Here is a 17,398-nt window from a genome sequence, read left to right as displayed (position 1 = left end):
CGAGAATTGAACCCTGTGGCACCCCCATAGAAACTGCCAGAGGTCCTGACACCAGGCCCTCCGATTTGACACACTGAACTCTATCTGAGGAGTAGTTGGTGAACCAGGCGAGTCAGTAATTTGAGAAACCAAGGCTGTTGAGTCTGCCAATAAGAATGCAGTGATTGACAGAGTCTAAAGCCTTGGCCAGGTCGATGAAGAAGGCTGCACAGTAATGTCTTTTATCAATGGCGGTTATGATATCGTTTAGGACCTTGAGCGTGGCTGAGGTGCACCCATGACCAGCTTGGAAACCAGATTGTATAGCGGAGAAGGTACAGTGGGATTCAAAATTGTCGGTGATCTGTTTGTTAACTTGGCTTTCGAAGACTTTAGAAAGGCAGGACAGGATGGATATAGGTCTATAACAGTTTGAGTTACCATACTCTCTGATTATGTTATACCTGTGAATGTGACTGCGAATCTCATGAGTCCTTTCTGTGTCTCCATAGGAATGACAGCGGCTGCCTCCCTGGTGTCTCTGGCCTGGGCCTTGGCATCCTATCAGAAAGCCCTACGAGACTCCCGGGATGATAAGAAGCCAATCAGCTACCTGGCCGTCATCATCCAGTTCTGCTGGCACTTCTTCACCATTGCCGCCCGGGTCATCACCTTCGCCCTGTTCGCCTCCGTGTTCCAGCTCTACTTTGGTATCTTCATCGTCCTCCACTGGTGCATTATGACCTTCTGGATAGTCCACTGTGAGACCGAGTTCTGCATCACCAAGTGGGAGGAGATTGTCTTCGACATGGTTGTGGGGATCATCTACATCTTCAGTTGGTTTAATGTGAAGGAGGGTCGTACTCGGTGTCGGCTCTTCATCTACTACTTTGTGATCCTGCTGGAGAACACTGCTCTGAGTGCCCTGTGGTACCTGTACCGCGTCCCTCAGAGCACCGATGCCTTCGCCGTCCCCGCCCTCTGTGTCATCTTCAGCAGCTTCCTCACCGGCATCGTCTTCATGCTCATGTACTACGCCTTCTTTCACCCCAACGGGCCCCGATTCGGACGCTCACCCAGCCTCGTGCTGGACGACCCCACGGCTGCCTTCACGCTGCCCGCTGAGGGGGCCACCAACTCGTTGAGGTCCAACCGTGGTGTGCCTCTTATCTCGGGGGATGGCACCATTGGCAGGGACAGCAAATACACAGAGAGGGATGGCTGCATGCCCGTGTTTCAGGTGAGACCCACCGCCCCCTCCACGCCGTCCTCCCGTGCCCCACGCATCGATGAGACAGTCATCAAAATAGACCTGTGTCGGAACCGCTATCCGGCTTGGGAGAGGCACGTATTGGACAGGAGTATACGCAAGGCCATCCTGGCCATCGACTGCTCCCCTACGCCGCCCAGACTCCAGTACAAAGATGACACTACAGTTCAGGAGCGCCTGGAGTATGAGACCACGTTGTAGCCCTACACTGCTGCCTGGATGTTGGATGCTTGGATGTTGGATCCTTGGAAATGCAAAACCGTAACAAAGGATGACCATCAACTTGGATTTACAGCAGGACTGTGGCAATAATAAGTTATTAGCTCTCTCTCACTCTAGATACTAGCATTGAACCATGATGTTGATTGTCATGGGCAAGAATAGACACAATTTATTAGTTGATGGGATATATTCATGTTTTCTAAACAGAGTTCCTCTTTTTGGGTTTATTTGGTTGATGTTGATGTTGTTGTTATTGTATTTTTTATTTATTTTACTTACGTCCGTCAGGGAATCTCTTATTTGATAAAAGGCCATTGCGCACACACACACACACACAAAAAAAAAATGTAGCCCAATAGTCTATCAGAATAAAAGCAGTGTTCTAATGAATGATATCATGCCCTTTCATAACAGATCCTTATGAAGGTTCTTAACAGGTTACAACAGGTTATTAATGTTTACCTACGATATCTCATATTTACATTAATTTCTATTACCAACATCTTAGACCTGCAAATATGTACTTTACATTTATAGGATACAAGTAATATCCCCTGATATAGTGGACGTGTTGATTAACAAAAATAAGAATAAAAAGGTCAGTTAATGGTCCTGATTCATATTTAGGATGGTTCTAGTTATTTCTAATTCAAAGTAAACAGGTGACAAAGTAGTACACGCATAGTCCGTGATGTAATTAGCGACATGAGTAGGGCGTTGTGTCTGTCATACTTTACATGTGTACTGGCCCATGACTTCTGATCTGATTTCATCAGCCATGTTGTCCTAGTGCCAAAAGGTCTGAAACTACTGGATTTTGTGGCTGTGACTGCCAGTAACTGGATATTAGTAGATTCAGGCAGGGCAGAACTGCTATTTACTTTGAAGAAGCTTAGTACTGTACCTGGTAATCATGCTGTTTATATGCGAAATAAAACCGGAATGTTCGTGTATTGTGGAGAGACTGAAGGACAAACCTCATCTTTGTTCTCGCCTGGATAAAAGGCGGCATGCCAAGAAAACCTTCCTGGCAGCTCCTATTTACAGTCCAGCCTCGTCCAGCTGTGGTCTGGGCTGCCATGCGTCCATATGGCTGATAAGGATCAGTCTGCTGGGCCACATAGTGCTGTTCTGTACGGAGAGGAGGAGAGGATAAGAGACAAACGAGCAGCCACTTCAGCCAAACTACTCTCATAACTGAAGCACCTGCAGGATCTACCGTCATCATAGATGCCGCATTCTTTTTTACGTTTTACCTAACTGATGTAAAAGTGTATTGCCATCCGTGTGTGTGGGAGGAAGTGTGTGTGTGTGTGTGTGTGTGTGTATGCGTGCTCGCTCATGCGTGCTTGTAAGAGAGGAAAAGCATGGCGCAGGATGGTATGTGTAGATGCTACAATCAGTGGTCAGTTTGTCTGCAGCTATATATTGTAGTGCAATGAACTAGAGACATGCACTTCAGCACTATGGTGTGAAAGGCTGCTGTAGCCTATACTCAACACAAGATCAGTACCAATTCTAGGGTGTATACCACTATCATTGTAGCTGTCAACATCCAACATCAATGGTGTCAAGATGGTCTTTTGAGCAGGAAACAACAAGTATTTCACCTTTTATGCTCTGACTTAAGCCCCAGGCACTATGACTGTGGATGTGATATCTAAAAATATCTTCAAATATCTTGCAAAGGTGTCTTCACAAAAAAAGAAAGTGTGTAGCTTCTCTTTCAGTTCTAGGTCACAAGCGCTTCTTTTTTATGTCTTGTTCGTTTGAACTATGGAGAGGAGAGGGTGACAAGGAGGAGGGGAAAAAACAAGCACAAAACTTCTGTGGAATTAATCAGAGCACATTGAGGGAAGGAAACCATGATATTCAATGTGAGAGTGAGAAAGGGCCATTGATCAGTCCAGAAAGATGTGCCTGTTGTTTTCGACTAGAGCTAGATTTGAAATCTCTACTGAATGGCTCAGATTTATTTTTGTTGAATTGTTTTTGTTGAAATGTCTTATTTGAATTATTCATATCCGTTCGAATGTGGGAAATTCTTGGTTTAATTTGCTTTCACATCATTTGCCTTGTTGTTGCGACATCACACAAATTGTCTTAGTTATGTCTGTTCCCTTCTGTTCTGTGGCATGTTTTACTCAACTCCATTAAATATTCAGAAGTGAATGCCGCTACACATTCAAGAAACTCTCTAAAAAGTTTTTGGGGGTAATACATGCAGAAGCACTGGGTAAAATCATGTCCACAGCTCTTCTTCTGAGTTGAATTCAGTGTGGATGAGCATAAATGGTGCAACATGTTTTATTACAACGTATCTTTTCAGTTTCTCTCATTAACCCAGGGCTGTCATATGGATCCGGCCCGCGAGCCCCTTCAATCCGGGCCTGTTTGAGTGTTTTTGATTTTTTTTTTTATTAATAACATTTTTTGAATTATTTCTGAGGAAAAACAATCTCAATCGACATAGAAACGGCAACAACAACAACAAATATGAAACTGTAGAAATGATAATGGACTTACATTTATAGTCTCTTTATGCTGCTCTACACTGAATTCAACTCCAAGAAAACAGAGCTGTGGACATGATTTTACCCAGTGCTTCTGCATGTATTACCAAAAAGAACGTTTTTTAGAGAGTCTCTTGAACATGTAGCGGCATTCACTTCTGAATATTTAATGGAGTTGAGTAAAACATGCCACAGATCAGCCACCGAAAAGCTAGACAGGCAGGAAGCATAAAAAAATGCCAAAAACGATGGATAGACGGCAATTTTGAGCAAACTTTGACGGTGAGGAAATATAAGTGTGGCTCTCCGGACCTTGGTGAAGACTGAATGCAGCCTGGGGGGCAAAATGAGTTTAACACCCCTGCATTAACCTGTCTGTGTTTTAAGGTTAATTTTTAAAAAAAGCAGATTTTTATTTATTTACAATGAAGACAGAAACCAAATGGCACAGGGGGAAATCAAGAAAGCACAGGCTTAGAAATGAGCAAATTATCGTGAATGGCACAACACTGGTGCTTTTGTTCTATTTTATCTTGGGATCTCTTATTTAGGTCTGCTATTGATGATACACTTAAGAGGTCAAATGAATTGCTCATCATTAACTAGTGAATCATTGAAGGTCACTTGGCCTGGTTCCATCTCCTCATCAATAAAACATGTAGTAAATGATTCTCTCAATGTCACCTTGCACGTCTTTAGCTTGTGTTGCTTTCCTTTAGTCAATCTGATCCATGTTAACATGAGATTTTATCATGTTTTGTTCATATTCCATTATTTGCTTTCAACTGCTATTTTCATTTTCAGTGGGAGTCCCAGTGTTTATGATTTATTGGGGTCACGGCCACAAATAGACAACGCGAGTCTTGTTTTTCAGAATAGTGGTGTGTCTGACTGTGTCCTCATACAGTGATATCCACATAGGTTTCCTCAGTATTCATGTACATTGCGAAAAATGTACAGATACAACAACTGCTGTCAGTCCCATCCAAATGAACACCCACTGGACTCACCCAGTACACCACCTCTACAGTGGCTTGCGAAAGTATTCATCCCCCTTGGCATTTTTCCTATTCTGTTGCCTTACAACCTAGAATTAAAATAGTTTTTTGGGAAGTTTGTATCATTTGATTTACACAACATGCCTACCGCTTTGACGATGCAAAATATGTTTATTGTGAAACACACAAATGAAACAGAAAACTTGAGTGTGCATAACTATTGCAGGAATTACAGGTGCAAGTCTCTTGGGGTATGTCTCTATACATTTGGCACATCTAGCTACTGGGATTTTTTTGCCCATTCTTCAAGGAAAACTACTCCAGCTCCTTCAAGTTTGCTGTACACCAGCAGAATACATCCATCTTTAAGTCATACCACATATTCTCAATTGGATTGAGGCCTGGGCTTTGACTAGGCCATTCCAAGACAGTTAAATGTTTCCCCTTAAACCATTCGAGTGTTACTTTAGCAGTATGCTTAGAGGTCATTGTCCTGCTGGAAGGTGAACCTCTGTCCCAGTCTCAAATCTCTGGAAGACTGAAACAGGTTTCCCTGAAGAATTTCCCTGTATTTAGCGGCATCCATCATTCCTTCAATTCTGAGAAGTTTCCCAGTCTCTGCTGATGAAAAACATCCCACAGCATGATACTGCCACCACCATGTTTCACTGTGGGGATGGTGTTCTCAGAGTGATGAGAGGTGTTGTATTTGCGCCAGACATTGCGTTTTCCTTGATGGCCAAAATGCTACATTTTAGTCTCATCTGACCAGAGTAGCTTCTTCCATATGTTTGGGGAGTCTCCCACATGCCTTTTGACGAACACCAAACTGTGTTTGCTTATTTGTTTCTTTAAGCAATGGCTTTTTTTATGGCCACACTTCCGTAAAGTCCAGCTCTGTGGAGTGTACAGCTTAAAGTCGTCCTATGGATAAATACTCCAATCTCCGCTGTGGAGCTTTGCAATTCCTTCAGGGTTATCTTTGGTCTTTGTTGCCTCTCTGATTAATGCCCTCCTTGCCTGGTCTGTGAGTTTTGGTTGTGCGGCCCTCTCTTGGCAGGTTTGTTTTGGTGCCATATTCTTTCCATTTTTTAATAATGTATTTAATGGTGCTCCATGGGATGTTCAAACTTTCAGATATTTCTTTTCTAACCCAACCCTGATCTGTACTTAACCCCCACTTTGTCCCTGACCTGTTTGGAGAGCTCCTTGGTCTTCATGGTACCCCTTGCTTAGTGGTGTTGCAGACTCTGAGGCCTTTCAGAATAGGTGTGTGTATATATACTGAGATCATGTGACACTTAGATTGCACACAGGTGGACTTTATTTATCTAATTATGTGAACAAAGGGGGTGAATATATACACACACACCACTTTTCTGTTTTTTTATATTTTATCATTTTTTTAAACAAGTAATATTTTTCATTTCACTTCACCAATTTGGACTATTTTGTGTATGTCCATTACATGAAATCCAAATAAAAATCCATTTAAATTACAGGTTGTAATATAACAAAATAGGAAAAATGCCAAGGGGGATGAATACACTGGCACTGTAAAAATACGAGACTTGTGCGAGACTTACAATCTAGCCAATGTTCTACGATTTCTATCTTTAGAAAAAAGTAGTGTTGAGCTTAGGGTCAAATATGAATATGTGTCAGTCACTTTTATAGGGCAGAGGGTCAGGAAAGGTCAAAAGAGTCATTATTAGTACATCAAAAATACATTCCCTGTTGTCACAACGGAGTGGGAAAATCTTCTTTGGTCTTGTGGGTGATAATGATGAAATTATTATTATTATTATTACACCATCTGTAAAACCCATCTATACAGAAACACTTTTCAGGAAGGCGTATTATTCTTTAATAAAAATAAATAAATAAATGTTTTAGCACATCCAGGGATTAATCTCAGACTACCATTGTTCATCATCATCATCTCTGAAAAAGTGTGTAAATTGTACATATACCTACCTCAACTTGGTTTCTGAACAGAATACCCTCCTCTGACATCATTGATACACGATACTGTACGGATCTTCTTACCAAGAGCATAAATCCAAATGTGAAACAAATGATAAGCGTTCAGTGTTTTGATGGTGGATGGTATTCTGTTTACCACTGTAAGTGCATCAGCAAGCAGACTGAGACAACAGGAAAATGCACTTGTCAACAAACCCGCTTCATTGTTTAAGAGGAATTCATGGTTGTGACTATTTAAGCTGCTTAGGCCTATATCTGTTTTGTTTGCCTTAAGAAAATATTTCTATGCTTTTGTTTAATTTATTTCAATCTCATAAGGATTTGTTTTTGTCCTCTGGTTTTGTGGTTATGATGATCAAAGTGGTGTGAGGTCTCTAGGTTTATCAAAGTTCTCTGTTCACGACCCAATAGCAATGTGTTTCTATACAGTTACTGTGCTTATACTATTATATAATTATCCACAATGCAAGATAGACCTATTAAACTCACAGTTTAAATGAGAACCCTTGACCCAGGAAATGCAATTGTCCTTCTTGTAGTAGGTCATACTGAAGACTTCTAACAAAAGGAGCTACTAATATTATGTATTGACTTGGATCCATTATTGGGGATTGAGTTTTGTTCTGAGGTATTCATCAACATTAAATACTAGTAATGTAGACAAATAGCAGTGATGTATTGTATCATACTATTCCAGCCCTACTGTAGCCAATATAACATTAGTACAAGCACAGTAACAAATGAACATAGGAATGTCATTCCATTTTGTTAACTTCTTACGCATAGTGTACAGATGTCCTTAGTGTCTCAGTTGCAAATGGAAGATCACAATAGTAATTGAAAAACAAAACTATATAACTGTAAATAAATGTATGCAAATGTACATGTTAAAAGAACATTCCTCTCGGAGTCCTGATTGTGAAGGGTGTCTGTTGACTGGAGGTCACCGCCACAAGATGGCAGTTACATTATGATGTAATACAGATTCAAACAGTGTGGTGTATGTGATGTATTAAATGACAAAAATGCAAAAAAAAAACTAAAAAACTGTTAATTATTGGTATTTTAAGTAAGTTGCATTGTGTAATGAAAGTCTGAAGTGCTTGAACTGCATTCAATCAGAATTAAACTAATGTTATTATAAATTGAACAGTAAAAACAGAACATGACATTTTTGTATATATTGAATTTTTGTAAATTTTTATTTGATTCTAATGCAACACAAAGTACCAAAATTAATTTAATAAAGTACACTGTGGCCATTTCTTCAGCCTCCACTTAGATAATTGGTGTTTTGGTAACACAGGTTGTCACATTATGTGCATGCAACTCTAAAGATATGGGTATAATGGTAATGTATTATCCCATGATTCCTATATGTTCACTAGAGCCACTGGTTATACAGCATTCCAACAGCATTGTTATTGATATAATGCAGTGTTTGCAGAATGGGCAGTGAATGAACAAAAGATCAGCACATTTACACACCGATACATTTAAGTGCATTGAGTTCTTGGCTTTGAATACTGTGTGTATACAGTATGCAAATAGGTATGTGTGGGTAAAATGTACATTCTGCATGATGACATACTAGATAATAGGTGCAATTTACCTCTTCATTCATTATTGAAGAGGCTGTATCCACTGACAATGTATGTGTCCCAAAATAGCACCTTATTCCCTATTTAGTGTACTACTTTTGAGCAGACCCTATGGGCCCTAGCCAAAAGTACTGCACTACATGGATGAGGGTGCCATTTGGGACACAACCAGTGGTTACTGCAGCCCACCAGAGGCGAATAGGTGAACAGGATATCAGGACAGACAGGGAGAGCTGTACAGGTGTCAAAGCCTCAGAACTAGACAGTACTGGACTGAAATAAGCTGTACAATATGTGATGTGGATGCCAGCAATGTTCCATAAGTCAGATCTCTGCAGGCCTGAGTTTGTGGTGTTGCTCATCACTGTGAGATGTAAGTGTTATGGAGTTTGTCTGCTGAGAAATATCTCCAAAAGCCATTGAAGAAATACATTAGGTCATTCTCACCTTTGGATTGGCATCAGTGGGCAGTGTTCTTATCCCGGGACCACCCATACGTAGAATGTATGCACACATGACTGTAAGTCGCTTTGGATAAAAGCGTCTGCTAAATGGCATATTATTATTATTATTATTTATTCGACAGGTTAGTACAGAAAAATACACTAAGTGGGTTTTAGCATAGGCTACACATTACAGTGAACTTAAACATTAGTTACATTTGACTTACAGTATATCACAAAAGTGAGTACACCACTCAAATTTTTGTAAATATTTGAGTACATCTTTTCATGTGACAACACTGAAGAAATGACACTTTGCTACAATGTAAAGTAGTGAGGGTACAGCTTGTATAACAGTGTAAATTTGCTGTCCCCTCAAAATAACTCAACACACAGCCATTAATGTCTAAACCGCTGGCAACAAAAGTGAGTACACCCCTAAGTGAAAATGTCCAAATTGAGCCCAAAGTGTCAATATTTTGTGTGGCCACCATCATTTTCCAGCCCTGCCTTAACCCTCTTGGGCATGGAGTTCACAAGAGCTTCACAGGTTGCCACTGGAATCCTCTTCCACTCCTCCATGACGACATCACGGAGTTGGTGGATGTTAGAGACCTTGCACTCATCCACCTTCCTTTTGATGATGCCCCACAGATGCTCAATAGGGTTTAGGTCTGGAGACATGCTTGGCCAGTCCATCACCTTTATTCTCAGCTTCTTTAGCAAGGCAGTGGTCGTCTTGGAGGTGTGTTTGGGGTCGTTATTATGTTGGAATACTGCCCTGCGGCCCAGTCTCCGAAGGGAGGGGATCATGCTCTGCTTCAGTATGTCACAGTACATGTTGGCATTCATAGTTCCCTCAATGAACTGTAGCGCCCCAGTGCCGGCAGCACTCATGCAGCCCCAGACCATGACACTCCCACCACCATGCTTGACCGTAGGCAAGACACACTTGTCTTTGTACTCCTCACCTGGTTGCCGCCACACACACTTGACACCATCTGAACCAAATACGTTTATCTTGGTCTCATCAGACCACAGGACATGGTTCCAATAATCCATGTCCTTAGGCTGCTTGTCTTTAGCAAACTGTTTGAGGGCTTTCTTGTGCATCATCTTTAGAAGAGGCTTCCTTCTGGGACGACAGCCATGCAGACCAATTTTATGCAGTGTACGGTGTATGGTCTGATCACTAACAGGCTGACCCCCTACCCCTTCAACCTCTGCAACAATGCTGGCAGAACTCATACATCTATTTCTCAAATACAACCTCTGGATATGACGCTGAGCACGTGCACTCAACTTCTTTGGTCGACCATGGCGAGGCCTGTTCTGAGTGGAACCTGTTCAGTTAAACCGCAGCTCAGTTTCAGGGTCTTGGCAATCTTCTTATAGCCCAGGCCATCTTAATGTAGAGCAACAATTATTTTTTCAGATCCTCATAGAGTTCTTTGCCATGAGGTGCCATGTTGAACTTCCAGTGACCAGTCAGTATGAGGGAGTGTGAGAGTGATGACACCCGAATTTAACACACCTGAGACCATGTAACACTAATGAGTCACATGACACCGGGGAGGGAAAATGGCTAATTGAGCCCAATTTGGACATTTTCACTTAGGGGTGTACTCACTTTTGTTGCCAGCGGTTTAGACATTAATGGCTGTGTGTTGAGATATTTTGAGGGGCCAGCAAATTTACACTGTTATACAAGCTGTACCCTCACTACTTTACATTGTAGCAAAGTGTCATTTCTCAGTGTTGTCACATGAAAAGATATACTCAAATATTTACAAAAATGTGAGGGGTGTACTTACTTTTGTGATATACAGTATATGCCATAAATAATTACTTGATCAGTCTTATTGAAACATTACAATCCTGAAAAACACTTGCGCAGAAAAGTTACCCAGAGGTTTTATTAAAGAAAAATGTATATTGTTTGAAACCACTTCCCAAATACTGTATCTTGGAATGGCTGTCTGTGGCTCCATTTGCATTTAAGATTACTGAACAAAAATATAAAACGCAACATCCAAGAATTTCAAAGATTTTACTGAGTTACAGGAAATCAGTCAATTGAAATAAATAAATAAGTTCCTAATCAATGGATTTCACATGACTGGAAATACAGATATGAATCTGTTGGTCAGACACCTTAAAAAAATGGGCCTCACAATGAGCTTCAGGATCTCATTACAGTATTTCTGGGCATTAAAATGCAATTGTGTTTGTTGTGAGGTTGGTTGGATGAACTGCCAAACTCTAAAAGACGTTGGAGGCAGCTTATGGTAGAGAAATTAAGTTCTGGTGGACATTCCTGCAGTCAGCATGCCAATTGCACACTCCCTCAAAACTTGAGACACCTGAGGCATTGGGTTTTGTGACAAAACAGCACATTTTAGAGTGGCCTTTAGGTGCATCTGTGTAATGACCATGCTATTTAATCAGCTTCTTGGTATGCCACACCTGTCAAGTGGATAGATTGCCTTGGCAAATAAGAAATGCTCACTAACAGGGTTATACATTTTTTATTTATTTGTACATATAGAACATTTGTTTTATTGTATTGCAGTTCATGGGACCAACACTTCATATGTTGTTTAAATTTGTTCAGTGTATAAAAAGTATTTTTAAAGGAATTACTTGTAACCAGCAAAACTCATTAAAACATGTTTATTGAAACATTACAAATAATTTCCGTCTTGAATCACACTGACAATGGACCTCAATAGGTTTTAAAAGTGCATAGGCTACAGTACATACCTACTACATAATACAATGTACTAAATCCCCAAATTAAAGAAATTATAGAATTATTTCAATCAAAAGGCAAACATTGTACACAGATGAAAGAAAATAAAACGGCCCAGTCTCCATACCTATATTGTTCCATGTATATCCATGTATATCAATTGCTATATTGTTCCAAAATTTACAGTTGTTAAGCAAAATAAATGCCTCTTAAATTGAAATTGTTGCCAGTGGAACTTTGAACAATTTGTGCAAATCAATTGTGGGATCATACAACAATGCACAAATGTCTTCAATTTGCACATTTGACATGAACCATTATAATTACAGTTGTAGGCTATATGACACCTTTACAATTGACCTTATTTTCTGTATTTGGTTTGTGACAAATTGAGTGTAAAAAGTACTAATATAGTGAAGTAACAGAAACCGGGAATCAGTTAAACATTCAATTGATCACCTGATAATACTCTTAACAGTTTGTCTTAAAAACAAGGAACTGCTTCGTTTAACTAACAAAAGGCTATTCAAAAGGATATTTATTTGTCTTTATACCTGCTGTGGAATCGCTCTAGTAATGCTCGAAGGACATTCCCAGGAATTATTTGGTGTCTGTCAATGAGTGCTTGAACTGCTTGCTGTGTCTGCAAATCAGAAAAGGAAAATTCTCTGACCGCGTCTTTCCCAATCATTTGACTTTTGTGTGCACTACATGTCAGACAGTAAGTAACCATTAAATTACAGCTGCATAATGACTTACCTTTTCTGCTAATTCTGCTGCACTAATGTTATGGTCGTATGGGATGGGGTTGCCTAGGTATGTACGAAACTTCACAGGAAACCCCCCATAGACAGGAGCCATCGGCACGCGGAACTTTTCATACGACCATCTGAAAAAGCCTGAGAAATATAAAGTGTTCATGTTAATTTGAGCTATAATAAAGTTCAAATAAAATAAGTTACACTGCAATTAATATTAATAGTTAAGCATACATACTTAATCCTCCAAGAGATCGGAATCCTTCCCTGACGTTTTGAGTAAACATCGGAATTATTGGCTGAAAAATGTAAAGAAGACATTAAATATCTAAGAGGTTTTCAGATAAAGTTATGCTCCTGTGTGAGAGTAAGAAGTGACATGTAGTGTCTGTCCCCAAATGGCATTCTATTCCCTATAGGGCTCCAGTCAAAAGTAGTGCACTGAATAGGGTGCCATTTGGGATACATCCTATGAGAACAAAGACAGAAGACAAAAACCCATATGTACCACTTTGGAATCGATAGCCACTTGTGCAAAGCCCTTTCTCTTCCCCCAGAGCAGTGGATAGGTCTCGTCACTGAGGAGGGCTTCCCTCACGCCTCCAGGTGAGATGCCCAGGAGGTGACCACTTTTTAGGGCCTTCACACACTCCTTCTGGGGCCCGTGGATGACACTGAACACCTCCAACAGCAGCTTGAACCCTACAGAGAACAATAAAAAGGTCCTGCTTTTAGGTTCTAAGTGGCTCATGTAGTAAGAATGGACTACGGCAGCTATAGGCTATACACTTTACTGATCAACTACAGAGGGCTGAATGTAACATCTCACTTTTAGATTTAGATACTGGGAAATGGAACTGTGAAGATCTTACCTGGAACTTTGAACAGAAAGTAATCAGCGACTGAGTGAACAATCCGCCCCTTTTGAATGAGGACCTTTGCCAGAAAGTAATAATAGTCAATGGGAATAGCCCCATGATAATAGACTATAAGAGCTGCTCCTTCATCGGGAATCTTCTCCATACCATGGATTTCATATCCTGTTTTGAAAAAGTCACATTTATATAAGCATTGGCAATAGTCATTGTCATGGTAAAGCAGAAGTAAACAAGCAATAAACAGACACCCTGCAACATCCCCTGACATACACACACGTATAATTTGTGTTTATTTATTTAACTAGACAATTCAGTTAAGAACAAATTCTTATTTAACAATGACGGCCTATCCCGGCCAAATCCTAACCCGGACGACGCTGAGCCAATTGTGCGCCGCCCTATGGGACTCCAAATCACGGCAGGTTGTGATACAGCCTGGAATCGAACCAGGGTCTGTTAGTGATGCCTTAGACCACATCGCCACTTGTATAAATACCGTGCCAGATGAACCCGTGGCCATCCCATAACGTTGCCAGCGTTTTTCTAGCACCATCCCACAGGTTGTTGGAGTAGGCCTCCCTGAGCTGGTTCTTGTGTTTGTACACATGGAGGAAGAGGATGGAAAGGTAGAGTAAGATCACAATGAGGAAGGGCAAGATGAAAACGACAACCAGAGGGGTGAAAACCCAGGCCAGGTACTCCAGATAGCTCAGATAGTCTTCCAGTGGTCCTAGTCCTGACCATTCCTCAAATGTGCGAAAGAGGCAGGCTAGAAAATCATCTCTATCACCAAACATGCAGGACTCGTTCCCATTTGACATACTGCCTGCCTGCCACAGTTAGCATCTCCCAAAGGAAGCCAAGTCGAAAGAGGACACCATCTGCCAATGGACAGGCCTGGAGTATAGAATGGAGAGAAGAGGACTAATGTAAAATAGCAATACATTAAAGTAAACCAAAATACAATGAGAGCATGTTTTACACATGCTGGTTAATAGGCAAATAATGAAATCAGCATGCATAAATTAACAATTAGCTAGATGAAGTTCAGCTATTTGATAAACAACCCAAATAGCAAGTAATCAAATGGTATTTTACAGCGTCACTGAATGAAAAATTATAAAATGTAGCTAGCTAGCTATAAGTTCTTCAAAGGGTAATACGGCACAAACCTTTTATTCTTCCAGCGTAAATAATAGTGGGGACAGATCATTCCAGGGCCAGACTCTAAAAGAGAAAGGAAAGTAAATGCCATTCATTCACCCCTTGTGACAGCTGAGTTAGCTAGCTACGTTAGCCGTGTACTGTCTTGACGCCACTCGTTAACGCGCTGTAATAACTAGCTAGCGAATAGCATACTAGCTAGTGAGCTACAACTTTAAAGTCCAATTTAAAACTAGACATCTTAGCAAACTAGACACAGTAATGAAAAAGCTGCTCGTTATGAATCGCATTTCAGCAAACGTTTAATTTACACAGTAGGTACAAAGATCTACATCTGTCTGTGGTAACGTTAGCTAGTTCTTGAGACTGAATGACCTCAATTACGTTAGCATTGACATCAATGCATAACGAGCTAACGTTAGTACAGCTACTGCATGGACATCTATACTAGTTATTGCATAAATAACAATACCATATTTTAATGAAATAATTACATACTTTCTTAGCACTGGTTTGATCCCTTTGGAAAGTCGATAGCAGGAAAATTACAGATTCTTTTCTTCTTTGTTCAACCGGTTCCTTATTCATGTGACACAAAGCAGGAACGAATGTCATCGAGGCAAAACAACTTGCGTGGAATGAACTGCAGTAGAATAGGCTTTATGTTAGATAGCTTGTATATTTTATATCTGGATTTGATCGGATAGCAAGTGTGTACCACAGGATGATTGATAATGGAAGATCGAATGTGGTTGTCGACATTATTTTTTTGCCAAATGAGCTTGGCTGGAGATGATCATGGGACGATACACTGATTGTGCTCAAGAGCTTTTGTACAGTAAGTAATTTAGCTCACAACAAGTACAACACTCAATGTCAACTGTGTTGCACTGTTTTCACTTTTCACGATCTTCTATTTCTCCCGGTGTGTAGGGATCGTAAATTAGTATAGATCATTGGACATACCTCACACATTTTAATGATTGACATTGACATGCATTTTGATTACTTTTTCACAAGCTTTGAAAACTGAAGATTTTGTCTGTAACTCTGCCTATTGTTGCACTCTCAGAGGCAGAGGATGAGCATGGAGAAGAGCTGTCAGAAGATGAAGAGGCTGAAGAGGAGGATGGACCGATCGATGAAGATGCCCAACTTAAGGCAAGCATAGGACTGCCTGTGGAGTTCATAAGTTCCTCTGCACAGAAAAGAGCTGTACGTAGTAGCAAGTAAACATTGCCTATGTCTGTCCGTCACCATAGAGTCCACCTAAAAGAAAGAAAAAAGATAATGTTGCTCCGATGCTCTCTCTCTCTTGAAGGGGAGAAAGTTGATGAGGAAGAATGCCATCCACTGGGAAGCAGCTCCTGAGAATTTGGATAAAGAAGATCCACCTTCACTCCAGGTGGAGAAGAATGATTCCGCTGTTGAAAGCACCAAGGTTGCATTTGATTTGATCTCAGTGAGTGGCCAGGAGGAAAAGCAGAACCTCCACCCTCCCAGGCAAAAGTAGTGCACTATTATAGGGAATAGGGTGCCATTTGGGACACATCCTGTGAGAACAAAGACAGAAGACAAAAACCCATATGTACCACTTTGGAATCGATAGCCACTTGTGCAAAGCCCTTTCTCTTCCCCCAGAGCAGTGGATAAGTCTCGTCACTGAGGAGGGTTTTCCTCACACCTCCAGGTGAGATGCCCAGGAGGTGACCACCTTTTAGGGCCTTCACACACTCCTTCTGGGGCCCGTGGATGACACTGAACACCTCCAACAGCAGCTTGAACCCTACAGAGAACAATAAAAGATCCTGCTTTTAGGGTCTAAGTGGCTCATGTAGTAAGAATGGACTACGGCAGCTATAGGCTATACACTTTACTGATCAACTACAGAGGGCTAAATGTAACATCTCACTTTTGTATTTAGATACTGGGAAATGGAACTGTGAAGATCTTACCTGGAACTTTGAACAGAAAGTAATCAGCGACTGAGTGAACAATCCGTCCCTTTTGAATGAGGACCTTTGCCAGAAAGTAATAATAGTCAATGGGAATAGCCCCATGATAATAGACTATAAGAGCTGCTCCTTCATCGGGAATCTTCTCCATACCATGGATTTCATATCCTGTTTTGAGATGGACACATTTATATAAGCATTGGCAATAGTCATTGACTAGTCAAGCAGTGCCGATGGAGAGCCGACTCCCTGTCGTGACCCAGGGGAGTCAGAGTTTGGAGGAAGGCTGAAGTGAAGTCAGGCGGGCACTAGTGAAGTGATCGATCTGATTGGGCAGACTTTTGTCAGTGGTAGCTGACCAGTGTGATTAGGGCCAACAGCAAGCACACCATGTCAGTGGAAATGATGATAAACCTTGTGATGATGGTAATCGCAAAAGAGCTGCCTCCTCAAACACCAAGCCCACTGAGTCAAGAGGTGAGTCCCCCCACCAACCTATATACATGCCTTTTCTGTTTCTCAGTTTAGTCAACTATTCTGTATCGTTGAGGAGACTGAAACTATATTGACATAGCAATGATTTCTATCTCCCGAATGATTATATCAAGAACCTAACAATGTCATTAGAGTAGCCAGGCAGCCCAATGTTCTACTCAAAATGACTTTATGTCCAACAGACCTCATTTAAAAAAACCTATTTTATTCCTTGTAATTCTGGTCTTTTTCCAAACTGTGCATCGATTCTGTCAGAGTATTTAATGCATCATGCTATCAAAAGATGTGTTCCTTTTGAATGAAAGGACCATGTGACACAGGCCTATGCATTTTTAATGGCTCTTCTTGTCATAGAGAAGGGTGGCGCGCACCACTGCCTGACTC

At 40.9% G+C, this 17,398-nt stretch overlaps 2 protein-coding genes across 2 annotated transcripts in view; one reads left to right on the top strand and one right to left on the bottom strand.

Annotated features, from left to right (window-relative positions):
* LOC124009140 (XK-related protein 4-like) overlaps positions 1-5,394 on the top strand; it is a 72,640-nt gene extending 67,246 nt beyond the window's left edge. Inside the window, exon 3 of the mRNA XM_046320650.1 lies at positions 492-5,394. Coding sequence (XP_046176606.1) covers positions 492-1,450 — 959 coding nt within the window. The 3' untranslated portion in view covers positions 1,451-5,394. The remainder of the gene's footprint in view (positions 1-491) is intronic.
* Positions 5,395-11,670: 6,276 nt separating this feature from the next.
* Positions 11,671-15,249, bottom strand: LOC124009796 (transmembrane protein 68-like). Its single transcript, XM_046321969.1, has 8 exons — positions 15,063-15,249; positions 14,573-14,627; positions 13,897-14,297; positions 13,395-13,562; positions 13,031-13,224; positions 12,761-12,821; positions 12,524-12,663; positions 11,671-12,407 (listed from the first exon to the last, which is right to left on the bottom strand). Exons 3-8 carry the CDS (start codon positions 14,219-14,221, stop codon positions 12,303-12,305), a joined length of 993 nt encoding a protein of 330 aa, XP_046177925.1. The 5' UTR covers positions 14,222-14,297; positions 14,573-14,627; positions 15,063-15,249; the 3' UTR covers positions 11,671-12,302.
* Between the last annotated feature and the right edge of the window lie 2,149 nt (positions 15,250-17,398).

Source organism: Oncorhynchus gorbuscha, linkage group LG22 (genome assembly GCF_021184085.1).
Source record: "Oncorhynchus gorbuscha isolate QuinsamMale2020 ecotype Even-year linkage group LG22, OgorEven_v1.0, whole genome shotgun sequence".
NCBI classification, from domain to species: domain Eukaryota; kingdom Metazoa; phylum Chordata; class Actinopteri; order Salmoniformes; family Salmonidae; genus Oncorhynchus; species Oncorhynchus gorbuscha.
Note: the sequence above shows the minus strand (reverse complement) of the source record. Positions and strands in the feature narration are given on the sequence as shown.